General features: G+C 55.8%; 1 protein-coding gene across 3 annotated transcripts in view; it reads right to left on the reverse strand.

Moving 5' to 3' along the window:
* The window catches only part of FAM83H (family with sequence similarity 83 member H), a 51,064-nt gene that overhangs the window by 14,022 nt on the left and 12,403 nt on the right, over positions 1-24,639 (reverse strand). The window contains exons 1-3 of one of the 3 annotated variants that reach the window (XM_073680011.1): positions 21,316-21,432; positions 5,189-5,677; positions 2,758-2,922 (exon numbers count right to left, since the gene is read on the reverse strand). In XM_073680011.1, the coding sequence (XP_073536112.1) occupies positions 2,758-2,922; positions 5,189-5,644 (621 nt within the window). In that variant the 5' untranslated portion in view covers positions 5,645-5,677; positions 21,316-21,432. Of the gene's footprint in view, positions 1-2,757; positions 2,923-5,188; positions 5,678-6,191; positions 6,207-21,315; positions 21,433-24,639 lie in introns of those variants that run through there. The other 2 variants (XM_073680012.1, XM_073680010.1) reach the window with 2 other exon arrangements.

The following is a 24,639-nucleotide window of genomic DNA, read 5'->3' on the forward strand; positions in this document are numbered from 1 at the left end:
TTTTACAATAATATATAGTACAAATGCATACAATTTTGCACTGGTGAATTTAAGCCTTATTTAGCCTGTATACCCTGCTCATGTGTCTGCCCCATGGTTGTATTGTTGCCTGCCTGTCCATACTATACTTTATGATTCATTGACACCTGTTTTTATGCCTTTTTTTCAATAAAGTTTTGTATTCTATGATAAACAGGGTGTGAGATTCACTTTGTGACTCTTAGTCGGGTCTTTACGCTCCTTCATTTTTGTTCCTTGGTTAACTGTCTTATTTGTCTAAACTTTAGTAAAAACACAAATCTGCCAAGAAAAAGTCTCCATTACTGACACCTGCAGGGAAGACTCTGGAAGCTCCTCTAATCTGATGGGACAAATCTTCAAGGAGCTGAACCCACATGATATTATAAAAATATTAAAGGAGGGATAAAGAACAGGCAAGTTACGGAAGACATCGAGAGGTAAAGGGAGACATCGAGAGGTAAAGGGAGACATCGAGAGGTAAAGGGAGACATCGAGAGGTAAAGGGAGACATCGAGAGGTAAAGGGAGACATCGAGAGGGAGGGAGTGCAATATAAAATGCGCAATAGTGCCAAGACTAATGGCGGAGGAGAACAGCAGTGCATGATGGGAACTGTAGTCTGTCACCCACATGAGCAGCTGGTGAACCAAGACCACTCTTGATGCTCCGAGAAGAATCAACAGCGTGGCAATAAAAGGTCATCAAACATGATTGGGACGTAGTATAAGAACCCTGCAGACGTCCATTAAGTTTCTCATCTGAAAACCAGAGTACACCTGTAATGAAGTAAGCAAATATGACAATAAGTGGAGCTTCATCATCATCATCATCATCCCCAGCAGATGAATCATCTACCAGAGTTCAATGGATCCACCTAGTGGTTAGGGGACTGAGGACTCTAGGCGGCAGCCAACTGTACGGTGGTCCCTCATGTACAGGCAGAAGTGGCCCTCAGAGTTGGAGCGGCACAGCGAGCAGCAGGAGCCCGGCAGACCGCTGAGGCCAGGCTACGGAGGAGGAAGAGACATTGTCCCAGAACATGGACGGTCTATGGGAAGTGATGGTGGAGGGAAGGAGACGCCGAGCCCTTCAGTAACGCTAGTACAAGCATGTGCTCGGCCTCAGATCAGCCATTGTGCAAAGACCAGGAGGAGAAACCCAAGAGAAGGCCTGAAGGACCACCTCAGAAAAGAAGGAGAAGGTGGTGACAGTGCCAGAGAAGTCCAAGCTGGAGACAGAAACAGGCAAGAAGATGGAAGCCCCAGAAGGGAGGCCATCTGGAAGACGAGGCCAGAGGGTCGGTGCTCAGAGTCTGCCCATGACTGCCCACACTGACACAGGAAGAAGCAAAGGGCTTGGTGGCCGAGAGCCCGGGGCCGGTGGCCGAGAGCCCGGGGCCGGTGGCCGAGAGCCCGGGGCTGGTGGCCGAGAGCCCGGGGCTGGTGGCCAAGTGTAATTTACCTTTTATACATCAATAGAACACAAGAAAATAAGAAACTGCAACAGATCTGATCAGACAAATCCTCTTCTTTCTCCACCAGGACTGATCGGCTCAGAATTCTCAATTCACTGGAACATTTGTATTCAGTGCAGGCAGATCATTACATTACTGAGATCGGAGGTGACGGCTGGTGCCCATAAAGCTCTATGCGGAATTGTACCTGATGTTTCAGAAGAAAGTCTGTGCCTGCCCCTAGCTCCTCCCCTATGTCTGTGCCTGCCTCTAGCTCCTCCCCTATTTCTGTGCCTGCCTCTAGCTCCAGGCACAGTGGGGGAGGAGCTAGAGGCAGAGGAGCTGCAAGGAGGCAGAGGAGCTGCAAGCAGGCAGAGGGGGAGGAGCCAGAGGCAGGCAGAGAGGGAGAGGGGAGGGCGGGGGGCGCAGGGAAAGGGGGGGGCGGGGAGCAGCGCGGGAAGAGGGGGTTGAGGGGAGAGGGGGGTTTGAGGGGAGAGGGGGGTTTGAGGGGAGAGGGGGGTTTGAGGGGAGAGGGGGGGAGTGGGGATAGGGGGGGGCACGAGCTAAGTGGCTCGTTCGAAGCTTGTGGACAGAATTTAAGAGATTCTGGTTCAGTGGAAAACACATTGATAAATTCACCACGAGTGAAGGAGCCAGATAAGCCAAAGGCCACCCGGTGAACGGAGAGGACGAGGGCAGCGGGACACAGGAGAGCACCTGCTCCTCAGACCCTGCATTAGGAGGATACATGAGCAGTATAAACCATTGCATGCAGAGTCCTTAGTCTGAACATGATTGACAGATCACCGTCAGGTATTGCCAACCTTTGCACCATGACGTGACGCTCAGCAGCTGCCGCACCGTCGGTCGCTCCCTGCTGCACCGCGCAGTGTTTACCAATGGTGGAGAGAAGAGCATCGCCCACCGGACAGTAACTACACCCGGAGGGGATCAGCAGCTGTACGGAAATAACAGAAAATATCCCCCCAAATTCATGATCCTCTGCAGAGAGGCCGAAGTCAGAGAACAGTCCCAAGAGAACGCTGAGCTTATTCATGGAGATCAACGATGGGAGGAAAAATAACAATATCCCGGGAAGTCTCCAGAGCAGACAGCTCTGCAGGAAGAGGAAATCCGGGGCCCAACAGACTCTGCAACAACTGTGCGCCCTGAACTGGGGGCTGATGTGGGGCCCTCGGAGGGACAGAGACCTCTGCACCCCCTGCAGCTGCGCCCGTCTACACCGACTGCAGCTCTGAGCTGCGGCTTTCTCCGGGGTCTCACCTCCACAAAGTTCAGGTTGACTCGGCACTTGGATGCCATGTCAAGAAAGTGCTGAGAGTTCATCTCATCCAGGATGATGTAGACAGGAACCCGGCGAGCGGCAGCATCCAGGAGGTCAGAGAGGATGTCCACGTCGGTGAAGATGTCCATGACAATCCCGATGACCTGAAATGTGGAGACAACACAAATAATGAGAGATCGTTACACCCACGAGGAGCTCTGCAGAGACATGGAGCAATGGAGGAAGGAGGACAGAGAGCGAGGCGCCCGGAAGGGGGGCAGAGAGCGAGGCGCCCGGAAGGGGGGCAGAGAGCGAGGCGCCCGGAAGGGGGGCAGAGAGCGAGGCGCCCGGAAGGGGGGCAGAGAGCGAGGCGCCCGGAAGGGGGGCAGAGAGCGAGGCGCCCAGAAGGGAGGGCAGAGAGCGAGGCGCCCGGAAGGGGGGCAGAGAGCGAGGCGCCCGGAAGGGGGGCAGAGACCGAGGCGCCCGGAAGGGAGGGCAGAGACCGAGGCGCCCGGAAGGGAGGGCAGAGACCGAGGCGCCCGGAAGGGAGGGCAGAGACCGAGGCGCCCGGAAGGGAGGGCAGAGACCGAGGCGCCCGGAAGGGAGGGCAGAGACCGAGGCGCCCGGAAGGGAGGGCAGAGACCGAGGCGCCCGGAAGGGAGGGCAGAGACCGAGGCGCCCGGAAGGGAGGGCAGAGACCGAGGCGCCCGGAAGGGAGGGCAGAGACCGAGGCGCCCGGAAGGGAGGGCAGAGACCGAGGCGCCCGGAAGGGAGGGCAGAGACCGAGGCGCCCGGAAGGGAGGGCAGAGACCGAGGCGCCCGGAAGGGAGGGCAGAGACCGAGGCGCCCGGAAGGGAGGGCAGAGACCGAGGCGCCCGGAAGGGAGGGCAGAGACCGAGGCGCCCGGAAGGGAGGGCAGAGACCGAGGCGCCCGGAAGGGAGGGCAGAGACCGAGGCGCCCGGAAGGGAGGGCAGAGACCGAGGCGCCCGGAAGGGAGGGCAGAGACCGAGGCGCCCGGAAGGGAGGGCAGAGACCGAGGCGCCCGGAAGGGAGGGCAGAGACCGAGGCGCCCGGAAGGGGGGATACTTTATACTTGTGCTGAGTCCAAATCGCTGCAAGCAGGAGGAGAACAGAGGAGTGTGGAAGGAGGAGGAGGAGAACAGTGGAGTGTGGAAGGAGGAGGAGGAGAACAGAGGAGTGTGGAAGGAGGAGGAGGAGGAGAACAGAGGAGTGTGGAAGGAGGAGGAGGAGGAGAACAGAGGAGTGTGGAAGGAGGAGGAGGAGAACAGAGGAGTGTGGAAGGAGGAGGAGGAGAACAGAGGAGTGTGGAAGGAGGAGGAGGAGGAGAACAGAGGAGTGTGGAAGGAGGAGGAGGAGGAGAACAGAGGAGTGTGGAAGGAGGAGGAGGAGGAGAACAGAGGAGTGTGGAAGGAGGAGGAGGAGGAGAACAGAGGAGTGTGGAAGGAGGAGGAGGAGGAGAACAGAGGAGTGTGGAAGGAGGAGGAGGAGAACAGAGGAGTGTGGAAGGAGGAGGAGGAGAACAGAGGAGTGTGGAAGGAGGAGGAGGAGAACAGAGGAGTGTGGAAGGAGGAGGAGGAGAACAGAGGAGTGTGGAAGGAGGAGGAGGAGTGTGGAAGGAGGAGGAGGAGAACAGAGGAGTGTGGAAGGAGGAGGAGGAGAACAGAGGAGTGTGGAAGGAGGAGGAGGAGAACAGAGGAGTGTGGAAGGAGGAGGAGGAGAACAGAGGAGTGTGGAAGGAGGAGGAGGAGAACAGAGGAGTGTGGAAGGAGGAGGAGGAGAACAGAGAAGTATTAACCAAAAAAAAGGGAATGGAGGAGGACGGGGGAGTCCAGAATAAGAATCTAGAGATTGATGGCACAAAGGCGTCTGGAGAGAACGGAAAACTATAGGGGGGACAGAGGATATTGTGGCCGGATATTATATCGTGTGAACATGGTATGCCTAGTGATAGTGAGGGTATATAGACCATACAGGTATATGAGGGTATATAGGACCATACAGGTATATGAGGGTATATAGGACCATACAGGTATATGAGGGTATATAGGACCATACAGGTATATGAGGGTATATAGGACCATACAGGTATATGAGGGTATATAGGACCATACAGGTATATGAGGGTATATAGGACCATACAGGTATATGAGGGTATATAGGACCATACAGGTATATGAGGGTATATAGGACCATACAGGTATATGAGGGTATATAGACCATACAGGTATATGAGGGTATATAGACCATACAGGTATATGAGGGTATATAGGACCATACAGGTATATGAGGGTATATAGGACCATACAGGTATATGAGGGTATATAGGACCATACAGGTATATGAGGGTATATAGACCATACAGGTATATGAGGGTATATAGACCATACAGGTATATGAGGGCCTCTCACCTGCTGTGCGGAGCGGATCATCCTCCGCACCTCCTCCTTTATACTGGGACTCTCAGGAGGGGGCGGATGAATCAGAGTCGTCACCTCCGTCCCTTGAAAGCCGAAAATGGTGGGCCACCCGAGGTCCAGCTCTGGGGCGGCGGTGTCCGAGTGCATGGGCCAGTAGGTCCCCGACGAGCCCTCGTCCTCCTCTTGTCCAGTGTAGCTATGGTCCGGGTACAGGCTTTCCTGGGTGGGCTCTGGGGGTCTTTGCAGGTACTTTGAGATATGGTCAATTTCAGAATGACACAAGAAGTCCGGAGCCCCCTCCTCGGACAGGAACCGATCGTACGCCTCCACCCCATCCTCCGCTAGGACATCAATAGCAATGCGGTAATACTCCTTGTAGTGTGGGGGCAGGTAATTGGGGTCCAGAGGATTATCCCCCTGGGAAGAACTCTGGGACCGACGTGCCATGGGTCTACACCAGAGAGAGGGGAGGGAAGAGACCTAGGAAGAAGCATAAAACCATTACACCATGGCACCATACTGGGAGAGACCCCCACCATTACTGGGAGAGACCCCCCCAACATTACTGGGAGAGACCCTCCCCACCATTACTGGGAGAGACTCCCACCATTACTGGGAGAGGGGGGGAGACCCCTACCATTATTAGGAGAGACCCCCACCTTTACTGGGGAGAGAGACCCCCACCATTACTGGGGGGAGGGACCCCCACCATTACTGGGGGGAGGGACCCCCACCATTACTGCGGAGAGACCCCCCCATCATTACTGGGGAGAGACACCCCACCATTACTGGGGGGAGACCCTCCCGACCATACTGGGAGAGACTCCCACCATTCGGCTTCACACCGAACTCTCACTTTCTGCTATGCTGGAGAAACCTGTGCGCTACGGAGACCCATGCTACTACTCTCTGTTAGCTGCCAAGCCAATATGCTAAAGCATGCTGACACATACAGTACAGAGCAAAAGTTTGGCCACTCATTTTTCTTTACTACCTCTTGAAGCTCATCAAGGGAATGCCAAGAGTGTGCAAAGCCGTCATCAAAGCAAAAGGTGGTTACTGTGAAGACCCTAGAATATAAGACATATTTTCAGTTGTTTCACACTTTTTTGTTAAGTATATAATTCCACATGTGGTAATTCATAGTTTTGATGCCTTCAGTGTGAATGTACAATTTTCATAGTCATGAAAATACAGAAAAATCTTTAAATCAGAAGGTGTGTCCAAACTTTTGGTCTGTACTGTAAATGGCAAAAATGTAAAAAGGCAAGGCATGCTGGGTAATGCTCGTCATTTCATGCATTCTGGGTAACAGTGCAACATGCCAGGGAAAAGGAGAGATTGCCGGAGAGGGGCGAGCGGGGCCAGACGGCAGGGCGCCGGAGAGGGGCGAGGGGGGCCAGACGGCAGGGCGCCGGAGAGGGGCGAGCGGGGCCAGACGGCAGGGCGCCGGAGAGGGGCGAGCGGGGCCAGACGGCAGGGCGCCGGAGAGGGGCGAGCGGGGCCAGAAGGCAGGGCGCCGGAGAGGGGCGAGCGGGGCCAGACGGCAGGGCGCCGGAGAGGGGCGAGCGGGGCCAGACGGCAGGGCGCCGGAGAGGGGCGAGCGGGGCCAGACGGCAGGGCGCCGGAGAGGGGCGAGCGGGGCCAGACGGCAGGGCGCCGGAGAAGGGCGAGCGGGGCCAGACGGCAGGGCGCCGGAGAGGGGCGAGCGGGGCCAGACGGCAGGGCGCCGGAGAGGGGCCAGACGGCAGGGCGCCGGAGAGGGGCCAGACGGCAGGGCGCCGGAGAGGGGCCAGACGGCAGGGCGCCGGAGAGGGGCCAGACGGCAGGGCGCCGGAGAGGGGCGAGCGGGGCCAGACGGCAGGGCGCCGGAGAGGGGCGAGCGGGGCCAGACGGCAGGGCGCCGGAGAGGGGCGAGCGGGGCCAGACGGCAGGGCGCCGGAGAGGGGCGAGCGGGGCCAGACGGCAGGGCGCCGGAGAGGGGCGAGGGGGGCCAGACGGCAGGGCGCCGGAGAGGGGCGAGCGGGGCCAGACGGCAGGGCGCCGGAGAGGGGCGAGCGGGGCCAGACGGCAGGGCGCCGGAGAGGGGCGAGAGGGGTCAGACGGCAGGGCGTCGGAGAGGGGCCAGACGGCAAGGCGCCGGAGAGGGGCGAGAGGGGCCAGACGGCAGGGCGCCGGAGAGGGGCGAGCGGGGCCAGACGGCAGGGCGCCGGAGAGGGGCGAGCGGGGCCAGACGGCAGGGCGCCGGAGAGGGGCGAGCGGGGCCAGACGGCAGGGCGCCGGAGAGGGGCGAGCGGGGCCAGACGGCAGGGCGCCGGAGAGGGGCGAGCGGGGCCAGACGGCAGGGCGCCGGAAAGGGGCGAGCGGGGCCAGACGGCAGGGCGCCGGAAAGGGGCGAGCGGGGCCAGACGGCAGGGCGCCGGAAAGGGGCGAGCGGGGCCAGACGGCAGGGCGCCGGAAAGGGGCGAGCGGGGCCAGACGGCAGGGCGCCGGAGAGGGGCGAGCGGGGCCAGACGGCAGGGCGCCGGAGAGGGGCGAGAGGGGTCAGACGGCAGGGCGCCGGAGAGGGGCGAGAGGGGTCAGACGGCAGGGCGTCGGAGAGGGGCCAGACGGCAAGGCGCCGGAGAGGGGCGAGAGGGGCCAGACGGCAGGGCGCCGGAGAGGGGCGAGAGGGGCCAGACGGCAGGGCGCCGGAGAGGGGCGAGCGGGGCCAGACGGCAGGGCGTCGGAGAAGGGCGAGAGGGGCCAGACGGTAGGGCGTCGGAGAGGGGCGAGAGGGCAAGGCGCCGGAGAGGGGCGAGAGGGGCCAGACGGCAGGGCGCCGGAGAGGGGCGAGCGGGGCCAGACGGCAGGGCGCCGGAGAGGGGCGAGCGGGGCCAGACGGCAGGGCGTCGGAGAGGGGCGAGCGGGGCCAGACGGCAGGGCGCCGGAGAGGGGCGAGCGGGGCCAGACGGCAGGGCGCCGGAGAGGGGCGAGCGGGGCCAGACGGCAGGGCGCCGGAGAGGGGCGAGCGGGGCCAGACGGCAGGGCGCCGGAGAGGGGCGAGCGGGGCCAGACGGCAGGGCGCCGGAGAGGGGCGAGCAGGGCAAGACAGCAGGGCACTGGAGAGGGGCGAGCGGTGCCAGACAGCAGGGCGTCGGAGAAGGGCGAGAGGGGCCAGACGGCAGGGCGTCGGAGAGGGGCGAGAGGGCAAGGCGCCGGAGAGGGGCGAGAGGGGCCAGACGGCAGGGCGCCGGAGAGGGGCGAGCGGGGCCAGACGGCAGGGCGCCGGAGAGGGGCGAGCGGGGCCAGACGGCAGGGCGCCGGAGAGGGGCGAGCGGGGCCAGACGGCAGGGCGCCGGAGAGGGGCCAGACGGCAGGGCGCCGGAGAGGGGCCAGACGGCAGGGCACTGGAGAGGGAAGAGCGGGGCCAGACGGCAGGGCGCTGGAGAGGGGCCAGGCGGCAGGGCGCTGGAGAGGGGCCAGGCGGCAGGGCGCTGGAGAGGGGCCAGGCGGCAGGGCGCTGGAGAGGGAAGAGCGGGGCCAGACGGCAGGGCGCTGGAGAGGGAAGAGCGGGGCCAGACGGCAGGGCGCTGGAGAGGGAAGAGCGGGGCCAGACGGCAGAGCGCTGGAGAGGGAAGAGCGGGGCCAGACGGCAGAGCGCTGGAGAGGGAAGAGCGGGGCCAGACGGCAGGGCGCTGGAGAGGGAAGAGCGGGGCCAGACGGCAGGGCGCTGGAGAGGGAAGAGCGGGGCCAGACGGCAGGGCGCTGGAGAGGGACGAGGGGGGGTATGGCAGGGTGCTGGAGAGGGACGAGGGGGGGTATGGCAGGGTGCTGGAGAGGGACGAGGGGGGGTATGGCAGGGTGCTGGAGAGGGACGAGGGGGGGTTTTGGCAGGGTGTTGGAGTGGGACGAGGAGGGGGGGATATGGCAGGGTGCTGGAGTCAGGGACGCCGAGTGAGATGGCAGGGTGCTGGAGTGACGCCCGCTGGGCGCTGAGGCCTCTTTCAGCAGCTCTGGGTGTGACCAGGATTTACAAGGAGAGCATTTATGAATGGAATTGAAGAGGATTTGCAGATTGCTGGCTCCACTGCTGACACATAACTTGTATAAATATATATACAGCCACAGCGACTCCACCCAAAGCAATAACCTTTCCACTATGGACACGGAGCAGATGTCCTGGGCGTCCTGCAGGGGCCGAGCGTGGGATCTAGCAGCCCCTCATGTGGAATATTGCAGCACAGTCAGAGGCCTCTGCTGGCGGCAGCTCAGATGCCCCGAGGCACATGAGGGCCCAGAATCAGTGTCTCGCACAACCAGGTGTCTCACCGTCAGAGGCTGACCGCCAGCGGAGCCCACCCTGCACTATCGCTATGTCAGGAATGATAGCCGCCTTCACAACTAGGTGATTACAGAAAAAAACCCAGAAGAGGCAACGGCTGATGGGAGGGGAGACAAACGTAGAGTAAAGTCTCCACCGTCCCGGCCACCACGTGTGAGGAGACACTTTGGTCCTACGTCACTTCCTCACTGCTCGGAACAGCCTGATAACTCTCCAGTAGTTGTGGTACTGTAACTCCCAGCAATCCTCAAGCAGACTGCAGGGGTTGGAGATTAGTCATTCTCCATTCATAGCACCAAACACCTAATCACTGAGGTGCGTCTCGATGATGACGATGCGTCAATGGGAATCTGTTCATAATGGAGGACTGAGATCCACCACTAGGTCACACGGGTCCACAATTTTTGGTCTTGGGGGTCATTTAGGTTCTTACAATGATCATCAGGGCCCCGGTGGCCTATCACCAGCTCCAGTATCAGGCGGTGGGCACTCCGGGCCGTTGCATTTACCAGGAATTTTCATCTTCATGAAGTCATTGACCCGAATGAGGAGCAGAGACCTGGGGAACGTCCACGCCCCAAACATGCAGAACCCTTATGGTTGGTAAATACCCCTGGACGTCTGGGACCTCTTGCTGATGGCCAGTGGGCACTCATCAGATCTCTATAGGGTCAATGACTTTACAGAGAGGAACCTTCTTGGTTCAAGATACGACTGCCAACCTAGTGAAGCTCAATGACCACGGGAAGAGGAAAATCAGAAAACACAAGGACAACACTGATGACAAACAAGAGGGTCCGGGGCCAGATCACCCCCAAACGTCTACATGACCCGCAAGCTTTATTGAAGCAGAGACAACTATTAGCAAGATGGACACAACCACAAGAGAAACCATAGACCCCGAGAAGATAGAAGCCAACATCCTGGAGGAACACAAAATCTTTAAGGACCAAATCACCAGCGCAGGAGCAGCGGCATGTTGTGTACACGGTGTCCTCAGTATCTGAGGTTCATCGGCCTGAGCCCTTCACTGAGGTGTTTGGATGTGCAATGATGGCTGATTGACATCTCGGTCCCCTCCCCACTGTCCCCCACCCACCAGTCCAGATCCGGCCTCATAATGGTGACACTCACCACAGAATGCCAGGAATGAGCCCGAGAATTTGGAAATTGTAAAACCACATTTTTGTTCTAAATCACAAAACCGGTACAAATGCAGCAAAAAACTTTTGTGAATGAACTGCCCATCCCCCACCACGCGACTGCTCCCCAGCACCCCAAGGAATGACCCTCCCCCGAACACAACTCCCCCTAGCACTCAAACACGACTCCCCCCACCCAGCAGCCCAACACACAAATCCCCCTCAACACACAACTCCCCCCAGCACCCCAACACATGATCCTTCCCAACACACAACTCCCCCTGCAGCACCCCAACACACAACTCCCCCCAGCACCCCAACGCATGACTCTCCCCCAACACACGACTCCCCCAGCACCCCAACACATGACCCTCCCCAACACACAACTCCCCCAGCACCCAAACACATGACTCCCCCACCCAGAACCCCAACACATGACCCTCCCTAACACACAACTCCCCCCTCAGCACCCCAACGCATGACTCTCCCCAACACACGACTCTCCCCCAAAACACAACTCCCCCAATCACCCCAACGCATGACTCTCCCCCAACACACAACCCCCAACTCATGACCCCCCCAACACACAAATCCCCCTCAACACATGACTCTCCTCCAACACACAACCCCCAACACATGACCCTCCCCAACACAAAACTCCCCCCTAGCACCCCAACACACAAATCCCCCTGAACACACAACTCCCCCAGCACCCCAACACATGACTCTCCCCAACAAACTCCCACCAGCACCCCAACGCATGACTCTCCCCCAAAACACAAATCCCCCCAGCGCCCCAAAGCATGACTCTCCCTTAACACACAACCCCCAACACATGACCCTCCCAAACACAAACACATGACCCTCCCCAACACATGACCCTCCCCAACACATGACCCATGACCCAACACATGACCCATGACCCAACACATGACCCATGACCCAACACATGACCCATGACCCAACACAAGACTCTACCCCAACACAAGACTCTACCCCAACACAAGACTCTACCCCAACACACAATCCCCAACACATGACTCTTCCCCCAACACATGACTCCCTTAACACACAACCCCTAACACATGACCCTCCCCAACACATGACCCATGACCCAACACATGACCCATGACCCAACACATGACCCATGACCCAACACATGACCCTCCCCAACACACGACCCTCCCCAACACACGACCCTCCCCAACACACGACCCTCCCCAACACACGACCCTCCCCAACACACAACTCCCCCCAGCACGCCAACACAAGACTCTACCCCAACGCACAATCCCCAACACATGACTCTTCCCCCAACACATGACTCCCTCAACACACAACCCCTAACACATGACCCTCCCCAACACATGACCCTCCCCAACACATGACCCTCCCCAACACATGACCCTCCCCAGCACACCAACACAAGACTCTACCCCAACACACAACCCCTAACACATGACCCTCCCCAAGACAACTCCTCCAGCACCCCAACAAGACTCTCCTCCAACACACAACCCCCAATGCATGACCTTCCCCAACTCATAACTCCCCCTGCAGCACCCCAACACACAACTCCCCCCAGCATCCCAATGCATGACTCTCCCCCAACACACAGCTCCCCCAGCACCCCAAGAAATGACCCTCCCCCAACACACAACTCCCCCCCAGCATCCTCCCAACATGACTCTCCCCCAAATACGACTCCCCCCGCACACAATCCCCTCCACGCTGTGTAACTAGTTCTGCCCGTCAGGGCTCCAGCACAGCTGGGTGGTGAACCCTGTGGGGGTTGTAGTAGGGGCCACATTAGGCATATGCGGCGTTTCCGTCTGTCCTGGGTTTATCTCCCTTATGGAGGGGTCATCACTGCTGTGGATGCGCACCATTCGCCAAACTCACCCCCGGAGGGTTGTAGTAGAGTAAGATGTTAGAACAATTTCCGGACAACTACAAATCCCAGCATGCACCGATAAGCGGCTTGATAATGAGAGCCTACAGTATTATCCTCGCCACCGGCCGCCATTTTGCTGGCAGATTTTATAATCATAAAACGTCTCCATCTATTTATAGCTATTACAGATCAGTCGGAGCGCGAGGCTCGTAGTCGCCGGAGCAGCCCAGCCTCAGTGGCGACAACCATTGCTGCACCCGACAACAAAGCTGCCTCCGATGACCGATGCCAGGAGGAGCGGGTGCAGACATGGAGACCTCCAGCATGTAGTGTGCGCCTTACTGTATAGGCCGGAACTTCGGCTCCGGCTCCACCAGGTTTCGCTGGTGGAAAAAACCCTCAGGTCACATATGACTGGCAGCAGAGACCGGCTCACTACACACAAGAAAGTGGGAAGCTGTGTAAAGAGGCATCATACTGTGTGGAGAAACTGTGGGGGCATCATACTGTGTGGAGAAACTGTGGGGGCATCATACTGTGTGGAGAAACTGTGGGGGCATCATACTGTGTGGAGAAACTGTGGGGGCATCATACTGTGTGGAGAAACTGTGGCGGCATCATACTGTGTGGAGAAACTGTGGCGGCATCATACTGTGTGGAGAAACTGTGGCGGCATCATACTGTGTGGAGAAACTGTGGGGGCATCATACTGTGTGGAGAAACTGTGGGGGCATCATACTGTGTGGAGAAACTGTGGCGGCATCATACTGTGTGGAGAAACTGTGGGGGCATCATACTGTGTGGAGAAACTGTGGGGGCATCATACTGTGTGGAGAAACTGTGGGGGCATCATACTGTGTGGAGAAACTGTGGGGGCATCATACTGTGTGGGGAAACTGTGGGGGCATCATACTGTGTGGAGAAACTGTGGGGGCATCATACTGTGTGGAGAAACTGTGGGGGCATCATATTGTGTGGAGAAACTGTGGGGACATCATACTGTGTGGAGAAACTGTGGGGGCATCATACTGTGTGGGGAAACTGTGGGGGCATCATATTGTGTGGAGAAACTGTGGGGACATCATACTGTGTGGGGAAACTGTGGGGGCATCATACTGTGTGGAGAAACTGTGGGGGCATCATACTGTGTGGAGAAACTGTGGGGGCATCATACTGTGTGGGGAAACTGTGGGGGCATCATACTGTGTGGGGAAACTGTGGGGGCATCATATTGTGTGGAGAAACTGTGGGGACATCATACTGTGGAGAAACTGTGGGGGCATCATACTGTGTGGGGAAACTGTGGGGGCATCATACTGTGTGGGGAAACTGTGGGGGCATCATACTGTGTGGAGAAACTGTGGCGGCATCATACTGTGTGGAGAAACTGTGGGGACATCATACTGTGGAGAAACTGTGGGGGCATCATACTGTGTGGGGAAACTGTGGGGGCATCATACTGTGTGGGGAAACTGTGGGGGCATCATACTGTGTGGAGAAACTGTGGGGGCATCATACTGTGTGGGGAAACTGTGGGGGCATCATACTGTGTGGGGAAACTGTGGGGGCATCATACTGTGTGGGGCACCATGCTCGCATCATACTGTGTGGGGCGCACTGTGGGCTGGGGGCATCATACTGTGTGGGGGAACTGTGGAGGCATCATACTGTGTGGGGAGCAGTGTGGGGGGCACTGTCGTGGCATCATACTGTGTGGGGGGCACTGTGTGGGCCATCATACTGTGTGGGGGGGTACTGTGTGGGCCTTGAAAGTGGTACCATACTGTGTGGGGAGCATTGTGGGCCGGGGGCATCATACTGTGTGGGGAGCACTGTGGGCTGGGGGCATCATACTGTGTGGGGAGCACTGTGGGCCGGGGGCATCATACTGTGTGGGGAGCACTGTGGGCCGGGGGCATCATACTGTGTGGGGAGCAGTGTGGGGGCATCATACTGTGTAGGGGGCACTGTGGGGGCCTTGAAAGTGGTACCATACTGTGTGGGAACAGTAATGGACTTCACTAATAGAATATGTATGCCTGGGTGCATCTATGGGGTCGGGCTATGTTAGGCATGAGGGTAAGGCTGTGTACACACACCGTTACATTGAAGCAGCCAAATACAGCGACTTTTCTAGTGGAAACGTTTCTTCTTCAAGGAGTTTTTGGAGTATTTTCACTGGAGCGTTTTTGGCAGACATTTGATTGGCAGTGCCAAGGTCGGAGCGTTTCCCACCAGGAGGGAGCTGCTCTCTCTTCTTCCCATTACAATAGAAATGAAGAGGAAAAGTCTTTTTGGGAGAGATTTTTCAGGCGATTCTTGAAGCGGATCTGCTCCAAAGACTCCTCAAAAAACACCTTGCGGCGCTGTCTGTGCGCTGCTTCATGAACACCATTGTATTGATACCACGTTTTTATTCTATTTTCTTCAATAAATTTTGAACTTTGTTGGAAGCTGGAAATATTGCCACAACGAAGACCCCCAACTGTGAAAGAGGGGAACACAACCATGTCTGCCAGGATCACCGGCAGGAGTGAGAGCGGCCATAACCACCAGCACAAGGTGACACGACAGAGAGCAGCATCTCCTAGAGCCGGGGAGGTGTCTACAAGAGCCGGTGTCCAGATCAAGGATGCGGCCGGAGACACCTTCAACTTTACTCCAGAGAGTTATCAGTGAGCGCCGAATCCAACGAAACTGCACGTCAGGTGCTGAGTCACGGCCTACCCGACAGATCAGGAGAAATACCTGCAGTGCCGCTCCTCAGATACACCAGGCACCTCCAGAGCTGCACTCACTATTCTGCTGCTACATCGTGTCTTATCCTCCAGAGCTGCAGTCACTATTCTGCTGTTACATCATGTCTTATCCTCCAGTCACCTCCAGAGCTGCAGTCACTATTCTGCTGTTACATTATGTCTTATCCTCCAGTCACCTCCAGAGCTGCACTCACTACTCTGCTGTTACATCGTGTCTTATCCTCCAGAGCTGCACTCACTACTCTGCTGTTACATCATGTCTTATCCTCCAGTCACCTCCAGAGCTGCAGTCACTATTCTGCTGCTACATCGTGTCTTATCCTCCAGACACCTCCAGAGCTGCACTCACTACTCTGCTGTTACATCATGTCTTATCCTCCTGTCACCTCCAGAGCTGCAGTCACTACTCTGCTGTTACATCGTGTCTTATCCTCCAGTCACCTCCAGAGCCGCAGTCACTATTCTGCTGCTACATCGTGTCTTATCCTCCAGTCACCTCCAGAGCTGCACTCACTACTCTGCTGTTACATCATGTCTTATCCTCCAGTCACCTCCAGAGCTGTAGTCACTATTCTGCTGTTACATCGTGTCTTATCGTCCAGTCACCGCCAGCGCTGCACTCACTATTCTGCTGTTACATCGTGTCTTATCCTCCAGTCACCTCCAGAGCTGCACTCACTATTCTGCTGTTACATCATGTCTTATCCTCCAGTCACCTCCAGAGCCGTAGTCACTATTCTGCTGTTACATCGTGTCTTATCCTCCAGTCACCTCCAGAGCTGCACTCACTATTCTGCTGGCTGACATGACTTTTGCAACTGCTGAAACTTATCACTTGTCTTACCTACACCATTGTTATCTGTTATCAGCCATCGCAGGGTGAGAGGTTGTATACACGTTTCTTGCAGCCTGGACACTCGATGATTTCATAGACTGCAGCCAGGGTGGGAGACACATAAAATGGGGGGGGGGTCCTAAGTCAAAACCTGCACATCAGTGACTTCATCCACAGGAAGGAGGTGAACAATGCTCGGTCTTCCTTAGGATTCAGCAGCCGCTCGGAGATTGTGGAGCGACAGGGGAACAATCACTGGACCGGCAGAATTAGGAAAGGACACGTGTGGCCTCCAGGAAACCTCCAGAAGAGCTGCCGAGGCCGGGGGGCTGCCGAGGCCGGGGGGCTGCCAGGTATCTGCCCCTCCCCCCAGCACGTAGACATACAGCGCTGTGCATAAGTGTTAGGCTGGTATAGATGCTGCCGGGTGAGAAGTATAAGGGATCATTCACACATCACTGATTATTCTCATATGCAAAAAATGGCCCAAGCTTCATTCTTGGTTTTGTTGGTTTTTTTTTAATCAGTCCCAATAGTTTTTTAGGGATAAAAAAACAAAAAAAAACTGATGAGTTTCTCCGGCTTCTCAGTCTGAAGAGCTGCCGGCGTCCGAGTGCCGGAGAGGAGATTATCGGATCAGAGCCGGCCGTCTCCGCGCTCTGCGGACGGACATGTGAACGGCGACATAGACTGCAATGGTGAGCGCTCCATCCACAAGAACTGCAGCTACAAGTCGCTCCAGAAAACCCACGTGTGAATGAGGCCTTAATGGTTCATTAGAGTGAATGACGTTTATGGAGGATCTCAACAGGAGATTGTGTCAAACCACCAGTGGACCAGCAACGACCAGCGGCGACCACCAGTGGACCAGCGGCGACCACCAGTGGACCAGCGGCGACCACCAGTGGACCAGCAACGACCAGAGGACCAGCGGCGACCACCAGTGGACCAGCGGCGACCACCAGTGGACCAGTGGCGACCACCAGCGACCACCAGAGGACCAGCGGCGACCACCAGTGGACCAGCAACGACCAGTGGACCAGCGGCGACCACCAGTGGACCAGCAACGACCAGTGGACCAGCGGCGACCACCAGTGGACCAGCAACGACCAGAGGACCAGCGGCGACCACCAGTGGACCAGCGGCGACCACCAGAGGACCAGCGGCGACCACCAGTGGACCAGCAACGACCAGTGGACCAGCAACGACCAGTGGACCAGCAACGACGACCAGTGGACCAGCAACGACCACCAGTGGACCAGCAACGACCACCAGTGGACCAGCAACGACCACCAGTGGACCAGCAACGACCAGTGGACCAGCGGCGACCACCAGTGGACCAGCGGCGACCACCAGTGGACCAGCGAACAAGCAGCGACCAGCGAACAAGCAGCGACACTATCTACAGAGTGGAGACGTCTTCAGAATAGTCCATTAACCCCTCTGTGTCTGGAGCTCCTCACTCTGCCTACGACTCCTGCACAGTGCTGTATTCCCAGACATAATGGCGGCGGTTACTGCGGATAAACGCCGGAATACGGACATGATAACGTCTACGGAAGGACACGGCTGATCACAAGCCCCCTCCAAGAGGAGACTCCTGACCTGTCCCCCTCCTCAGATCTGAAAGATTCAGGAGGTCCTGGATGTGGGGGCCACCTCTAACTAGGGGGCTCCAACCACCGTCCCCCCCCCCCCACCACGACACATCCTGTCTCATCAGGTGCATTATGGGAAGATTTATTCCTTACAATCACTTCTAATATCCAGAAGTGTCCACATCAGCCGAGCCTCGGGGGAGGGGATCAGTCACCGGACGGGGGGATACAATGCAATGGAGTCACCGACACGTTGTAAACACTCACTCATCAGGGAGAAAAACAGTCAGGATACCCCATTTACTATCTGTTACATAGGACTGCAGGAGAAATCTACTACATTATCTGTACTCAGAGAGTTATCACTGTGTTATCTGTGGTGTTACATAGGACTGCAGGTGACATCTACTACATTATCTGTACTCAGGTAGTTATCACTGTGTTTTCTGTGGTGTTACATAGGACTGCAGGTGACATCTACTACATTATCTGTACTCAGAGAGTTATCACTGTGTTATCTGTGGTGTTACATAGGACTGCAGGTGACATCTACTACATTATCTGTACTCAGGTAGTTATCACTGTTTTCTGTGGTGTTACATAGGACTGCAGGTGACATCTACTACATTATCTGTACTCAGAGAGTTATCACTGTGTTATCTGTGGTGTTACATAGGACTGCAGGTGACATCTACTACATTATCTGTACTCAGGTAGTTATCACTGTGTTATCTGTGGTGTTACATAGGACTGCAGGTGACATCTACTACATTATCTGTACTCAGGTAGTTATCACTGTGTTATCTGTGGTGTTACATAGGACTGCAGATGACATCTACTACATTATCTGTACTCAGAGAGTTAGCACTGTGTTATCTGTGGTGTTACATAGGACTGCAGATGACATCTACTACATTATCTGTACTCAGAGAGTTAGCACTGTGTTATCTGTGGTGTTACATAGGACTGCAGGTGACATCTACTACATTATCTGTACTCAGAGAGTTATCACTGTGTTATCTGTGGTGTTACATAGGACTGCAGGTGACATCTACTACATTATCTGTACTCAGAGAGTTATCACTGTGTTATCTGTGGTGTTACATAGGACTGCAGATGACATCTACTACATTATCTGTACTCAGAGAGTTAGCACTGTGTTATCTGTGGTGTTACATAGGACTGCAGGTGACATCTACTACATTGTCTGTACTCAGAGTTATCACTGTGTTATCTGTGGTGTTACATAGGACTGCAGGTGACATCTCCTACATTATCTGTACTCAGAGAGTTATCACTGTGCTATCTGTGGTGTTACATAGGACTGCAGGTGACATCTACTACATTATCTGTACTCAGAGTTATCACTGTGCTATCTGTGGTGTTACATAGGACTGCAGGTGACATCTACTGCATTATCTGTACTCAGAGAGTTATCACTGTGTTATCTGTGGTGTTACATAGGACTGCAGGTGACATCTACTATATTATCTGTACTCAGAGAGTTATCACTGTGTTATCTGTGATGTTACATAGGACTGCAGGTGACATCTACTACATTATCTGTACTCAGAGATATCACTGTGTTATCTGTGGTGTTACATAGGACTGCAGGTGACATCTACTGCATTATCTGTACTCAGAGAGTTATCACTGTTATCTGTGGTGTTACATAGGACTGCAGGTGATATCTACTACATTATCTGTACTCAGAGAGTTATCACTGTGTTATCTGTGGTGTTACATAGGACTGCAGGTGACATCTACTCCATTATCTGTACTCAGAGAGTTATCACTGTGTTATCTGTGGTGTTACATAGGACTGCAGGTGACATCTACTACATTATCTGTACTCAGGGAGTTATCACTGTGCTATCTGTGGTGTTACATAGGACTGCAGGTGACATCTACTGCATTATCTGTACTCAGAGAGTGATCACTGTGTTATCTGTGGTGTTACATAGGACTGCAGGTGATATCTACTACATTATCTGTACTCAGAGGGATATCACTGTGTTATCTGTGATGTTACATAGGACTGCAGGTGACATCTACTACATTATCTGTACTCAGAGAGATATCACTGTGTTATCTGTGATGTTACATAGGACTGCAGGTGACATCTACTACATTATCTGTACTCAGAGAGTTATCACTGTGTTATCTGCGGTGTTACATAGGACTGCAGGTGACATCTACTGCATTATCTGTACTCAGAGAGTTATCACTGTGTTATCTGTGATGTTACATAGGACTGCAGGTGACATCCACTACATTATCTGTACTCAGAGAGTTATCACTGTGTTATCTGTGGTGTTACATAGGACTGCAGGTGACATCTACTACATTGTCTGTACTCAGAGAGATATCACTGTGTTATCTGTGGTGTTACATAGGACTGCAGGTGACATCTACTGCATTATCTGTACTCAGAGAGTTATCACTGTGTTATCTGTGATGTTACATAGGACTGCAGGTGACATCCACTACATTATCTGTACTCAGAGAGTTATCACTGTGTTATCTGTGGTGTTACATAGGACTGCAGGTGACATCTACTACATTATCTGTACTCAGAGAGTTATCACTGTGCTATCTGTGGTGTTAATAGGACTGCAGGTTACATCTACTACATTATCTGTACTCAGAGAGTTATCACTGTGTTATCTGTGATGTTACATAGGACTGCAGGTGACATCTACTACATTATCTGTACTCAGTTATCACTGTGTTATCTGTGGTGTTAATAGGACTGCAGGTGACATCTACTACATTATCTGTACTCAGAGAGTTATCACTGTGCTATCTGTGATGTTACATAGGACTGCAGGTGACATCTACTACATTATCTGTACTCAGAGAGTTATCACTGTGTTATCTGTGATGTTACATGGGACTGCAGGTGACATCTACTACATTATCTGTACTCAGAGTTATCACTGTGTTATCTGTGGTGTTACATAGGACTGCAGGTGACATCTACTACATTATCTGTACTCAGAGAGTTATCACTGTGTTATCTGTGATGTTACATGGGACTGCAGGTGACATCTACTACATTATCTGTACTCAGAGTTATCACTGTGTTATCTGTGGTGTTACATAGGACTGCAGGTGACATCTACTACATTATCTGTACTCAGAGAGTTATCACTGTGTTATCTGTGATGTTACATGGGACTGCAGGTGACATCTACTACATTATCTGTACTCGGAGAGTTATCACTGTGTTATCTGTGGTGTTACATAGGACTGCAGGTGACATCTACTACATTATCTGTACTCAGAGAGTTATCACTGTGTTATCTGTGGTGCTACATAGGACTGCAGGTGACATCTACTACATTATCTGTACTCGGAGAGTTATCACTGTGGTGTTACATGGGACTGCAGCTACCACATCCCACTCCCCCATCCCGGGGCTGTCCGCTGCCTCTCGGCTCCCTGTCCTTGGACAATACAAGGCACGGAGCCGTCCTGTTTCTCCCACCACACATCACCCCCCGCGGATGATCTCAGCTGGAGGCTGCAGGTGATTGGACGGTTTCCGGGGGTCCTGTACTCACCAGACGTCGTCAGTGCCGGGGTCCCCACCATATGTGTGTCTAGCAGCCTCCTCCTCCTCCTCCCCATGTGCTGCGTACCTGTCTCTGCCTACCTGTCTCTGCCTGTCCTCCCGCATACCTCTCTGACAACCTGTCTCTACCTGAGCGCGTCTCCCAGCGGGGACAGTCATGTGTAATTACCCCCGGCCGGTAACCCCTTCACTGCTGACACTTGACGACGGAGGCGTATTGGAGAGCAGGTGGTGCTGCGTACATGCAGCCAGAGCATTGGGGCTGTGCCCACCAGGAGTTTTTGGTGCAGATTTTCGCTGTGTCACTTGCAGCAAAGTGGATTTATAGGGATCCGCAGCATAATCTGCCCTGCGGTGCCAGATCCCGATCAGCCTCTTGTCTCTGCTGCGGATTCTCCTCCTAGAAATCCGCAGGTAAAAGCCGCACGTAATCTGCACAATACCAGGAGGCGCCAGAAACAATCCGATTAATAATATTTGGTAATAACGGAATTTGGGGATTTTTCTTAGGAGTAAATTATGTTTTTTGTTCATTTTAAGACACATTTTAAAGGTTTATTTAATAAAGAATGTGCAAAAAAAAACCGCAAATAACTTACTTTACCCAATAGGTGCAGAAATACTGCCGAAAATCTGCAGCATCAAAAACTCCCCAAAACCTCATCGTGTGAACGCGGCCCGATACCCACTTGTCCGATCGCAGGCATCCCCCTCTGCAGGGGTCCTGGGGTGTCGGAAAGAAGATTTGTGCACAACTCAGCGCGGCCTCCGAGGAGGACAGATCTGGAGTCATCACCTGAATCCTCCGACCATCATCTGCCGATGGAGACACTGCCATGGAGGGGCGCTGTACAACGCGAGACCGATGACAAGTTACATCCATATGATGCACGCCAGGGGGGGCAGACACTGCCCCAGCGCCGCCGCACGACGGGAGGAAGACACTGCCCCAGCGCCGCCGCACGCCGGGGGGGAGGGCAGACACGGCCCAGCGCCGCCGCACGCCGGGAGGAAGACACTGCCCCAGAGCCGCCGCACGCCGGGGGGGGGGGGCAGACACGGCCCCAGCGCCGCCGCACGCCGGGAGGAAGACACTGCCCCAGAGCCGCCGCACGCCGGGGGGAGGGGGGGCAGACACTGCCCCAGCGCCGCCGCACGCCGGGAGGAAGACACTGCCCCAGAGCCGCCGCACGCCGGGGGGGGGGGGGGGGGCAGACACGGCCCCAGCGCCGCCGCACGCCGGGAGGAAGACACTGCCCCAGAGCCGCCGCACGCCGGGGGGGAGGGGGGGCAGACACCGCCCCAGAGCCGCCGGGGGGGGAGGGGGGGCAGACACCGCCCCAGAGCCGCCGCACGCCAGGGGGAAAGACACCGCCCCAGAGCAGCCGCACGCCAGGGGGAAAGACACCGCCCCAGAGCAGCCGCACGCCAGGGGGAAAGACACCGCCCCAGAGCAGCCGCACGCCAGGGGGAAAGACACCGCCCCAGAGCAGCCACACGCCAGGGGGAAAGACACCGCCCCAGAGCAGCCGCACGCCAGGGGGGAAGACACCGCCCCAGAGCAGCCGCACGCCAGGGGGAAAGACACCGCCCCAGAGCAGCCGCACGCCAGGGGGAAAGACACCGCCCCAGAGCAGCCGCACGCCAGGGGGAAAGACACCGCCCCAGAGCAGCCGCACGCCAGGGAGAAGACACCGCCCCAGAGCAGCCGCACGCCAGGGGGAAGACACCGCCCCAGAGCAGCCGCACGCCAGGGGGAAGACACCGCCCCAGAGCAGCCGCACGCCAGGGGGAAGACACCGCCCCAGAGCAGCCGCACGCCAGGGGGAAGACACCGCCCCAGAGCAGCCGCACGCCAGGGGGAAGACACCGCCCCAGAGCAGCCGCACGCCAGGGGGAAGACACCGCCCCAGAGCAGCCGCACGCCAGGGGGAAGACACTGCCCCAGAGTCGCTGGACGCCAGAGGAAGGGGGGGGGCTAGACACTGCCCCAGAGCCGCCACAAGCCGGGGGGGGTGAAGACACTGCCCCAGAGCCACCGCCGCACACTGGTGGACACCCTATGAGACCCCTCACTCTATACTCTGACCTAGCCGTCCAGACATTCCTGCCTCGTCAGTCGCTTAGGTCGTTGTGTGTCCCCATATTTCCTTGTGAGAGCGAGAATACGGTGGACACTACCAGATCCATTGGGATCAGCCAAACAAAAACGTAATGCGCCAGAAACAAGAGAAAAAAAGTATGCGATACACTGCGGTCACCGCACAATGGAAACGTTACTGCAAATATAGAGACAAATCAAGACAAATATTAAAAAGCCAATGAGCTCCATAGATAGAAACTAGGACAATCGCCCCCTGGTCGTGTTCTGCTGCAATTATCTGTTTATTTGGGAACAGTAGAGATCTGCTCATTATTTCTCATTATTTGGAGACTTCTTTTGGGCATGGATACTTTGGGTTTCCTGTGGTCGTCATCAGGGGGCAGATGAGGTCTTCAGGCGATTGTCCTATTTTGTATCTATGGAGCCAATTGACTTTTTTATATTTATGTCTTATTGTCTCCATATTTCCGACTTCCACAACATCAATCTCACCTACTGAAAACATGATGGGTGTATATGGCGGCAGGGTAGCCGTCGCACTACACCTCTCATCATTGCGTGGCAGTGGCGTACAGACCATATGGTGCAGCACCCGCTCCATCAACTCAGCTCCCCGGATTCTCTACAGAGGTGCTCGACGATTAGTCACTAATTAACCACATCGGTAGTAAAACCCCCATCATTACAGTGAGAGTTCACAGTCCAAGCACCATACATCCACTGGAATTTATATATATACAGCCGGTAATATGGAGGGTCCATAGAGCATATACCCCCCCTCCCTTCTCTGCCCCATACAGAAGGCTTTGAAATGATGGCACCTACCGAAGACTGCCGCCAGGAGCCATCCGAGGAGCAGAGCGACTCCTGCAGGTTGCCATGCAGTAGGAGGGGCGGCGGCGTCACTGCCATCCACACCTCTCTCCCCCAGGCTTTTGCCTCCTGGACCAGAGGCAGGTACAGACTCCATGTTGCCGGCCACCGGGGTTGCATTGTCCGGCTGTGATGTTTGCACACGGGATAAGACATCCTCGCTCCCTTCCTCGGTCACAGCGTGCGGACTGCGAGGCCCATAGGCGAGTGTGAGCTAGGTCAAGGACTGGATAATGGTGTGACACACAGGGAGGGATCGCACTTCAGGGACCGGTCGACTCGCTGCCGGCATGTGTCACTTAATCCTTCACTGGGACCAAACTCTCATTAAAAACT

Source organism: Phyllobates terribilis, unplaced genomic scaffold (genome assembly GCF_046119375.1).
Source record: "Phyllobates terribilis strain yellow unplaced genomic scaffold, ASM4611937v1 Scaffold_4__5_contigs__length_816908805, whole genome shotgun sequence".
NCBI classification, from domain to species: domain Eukaryota; kingdom Metazoa; phylum Chordata; class Amphibia; order Anura; family Dendrobatidae; genus Phyllobates; species Phyllobates terribilis.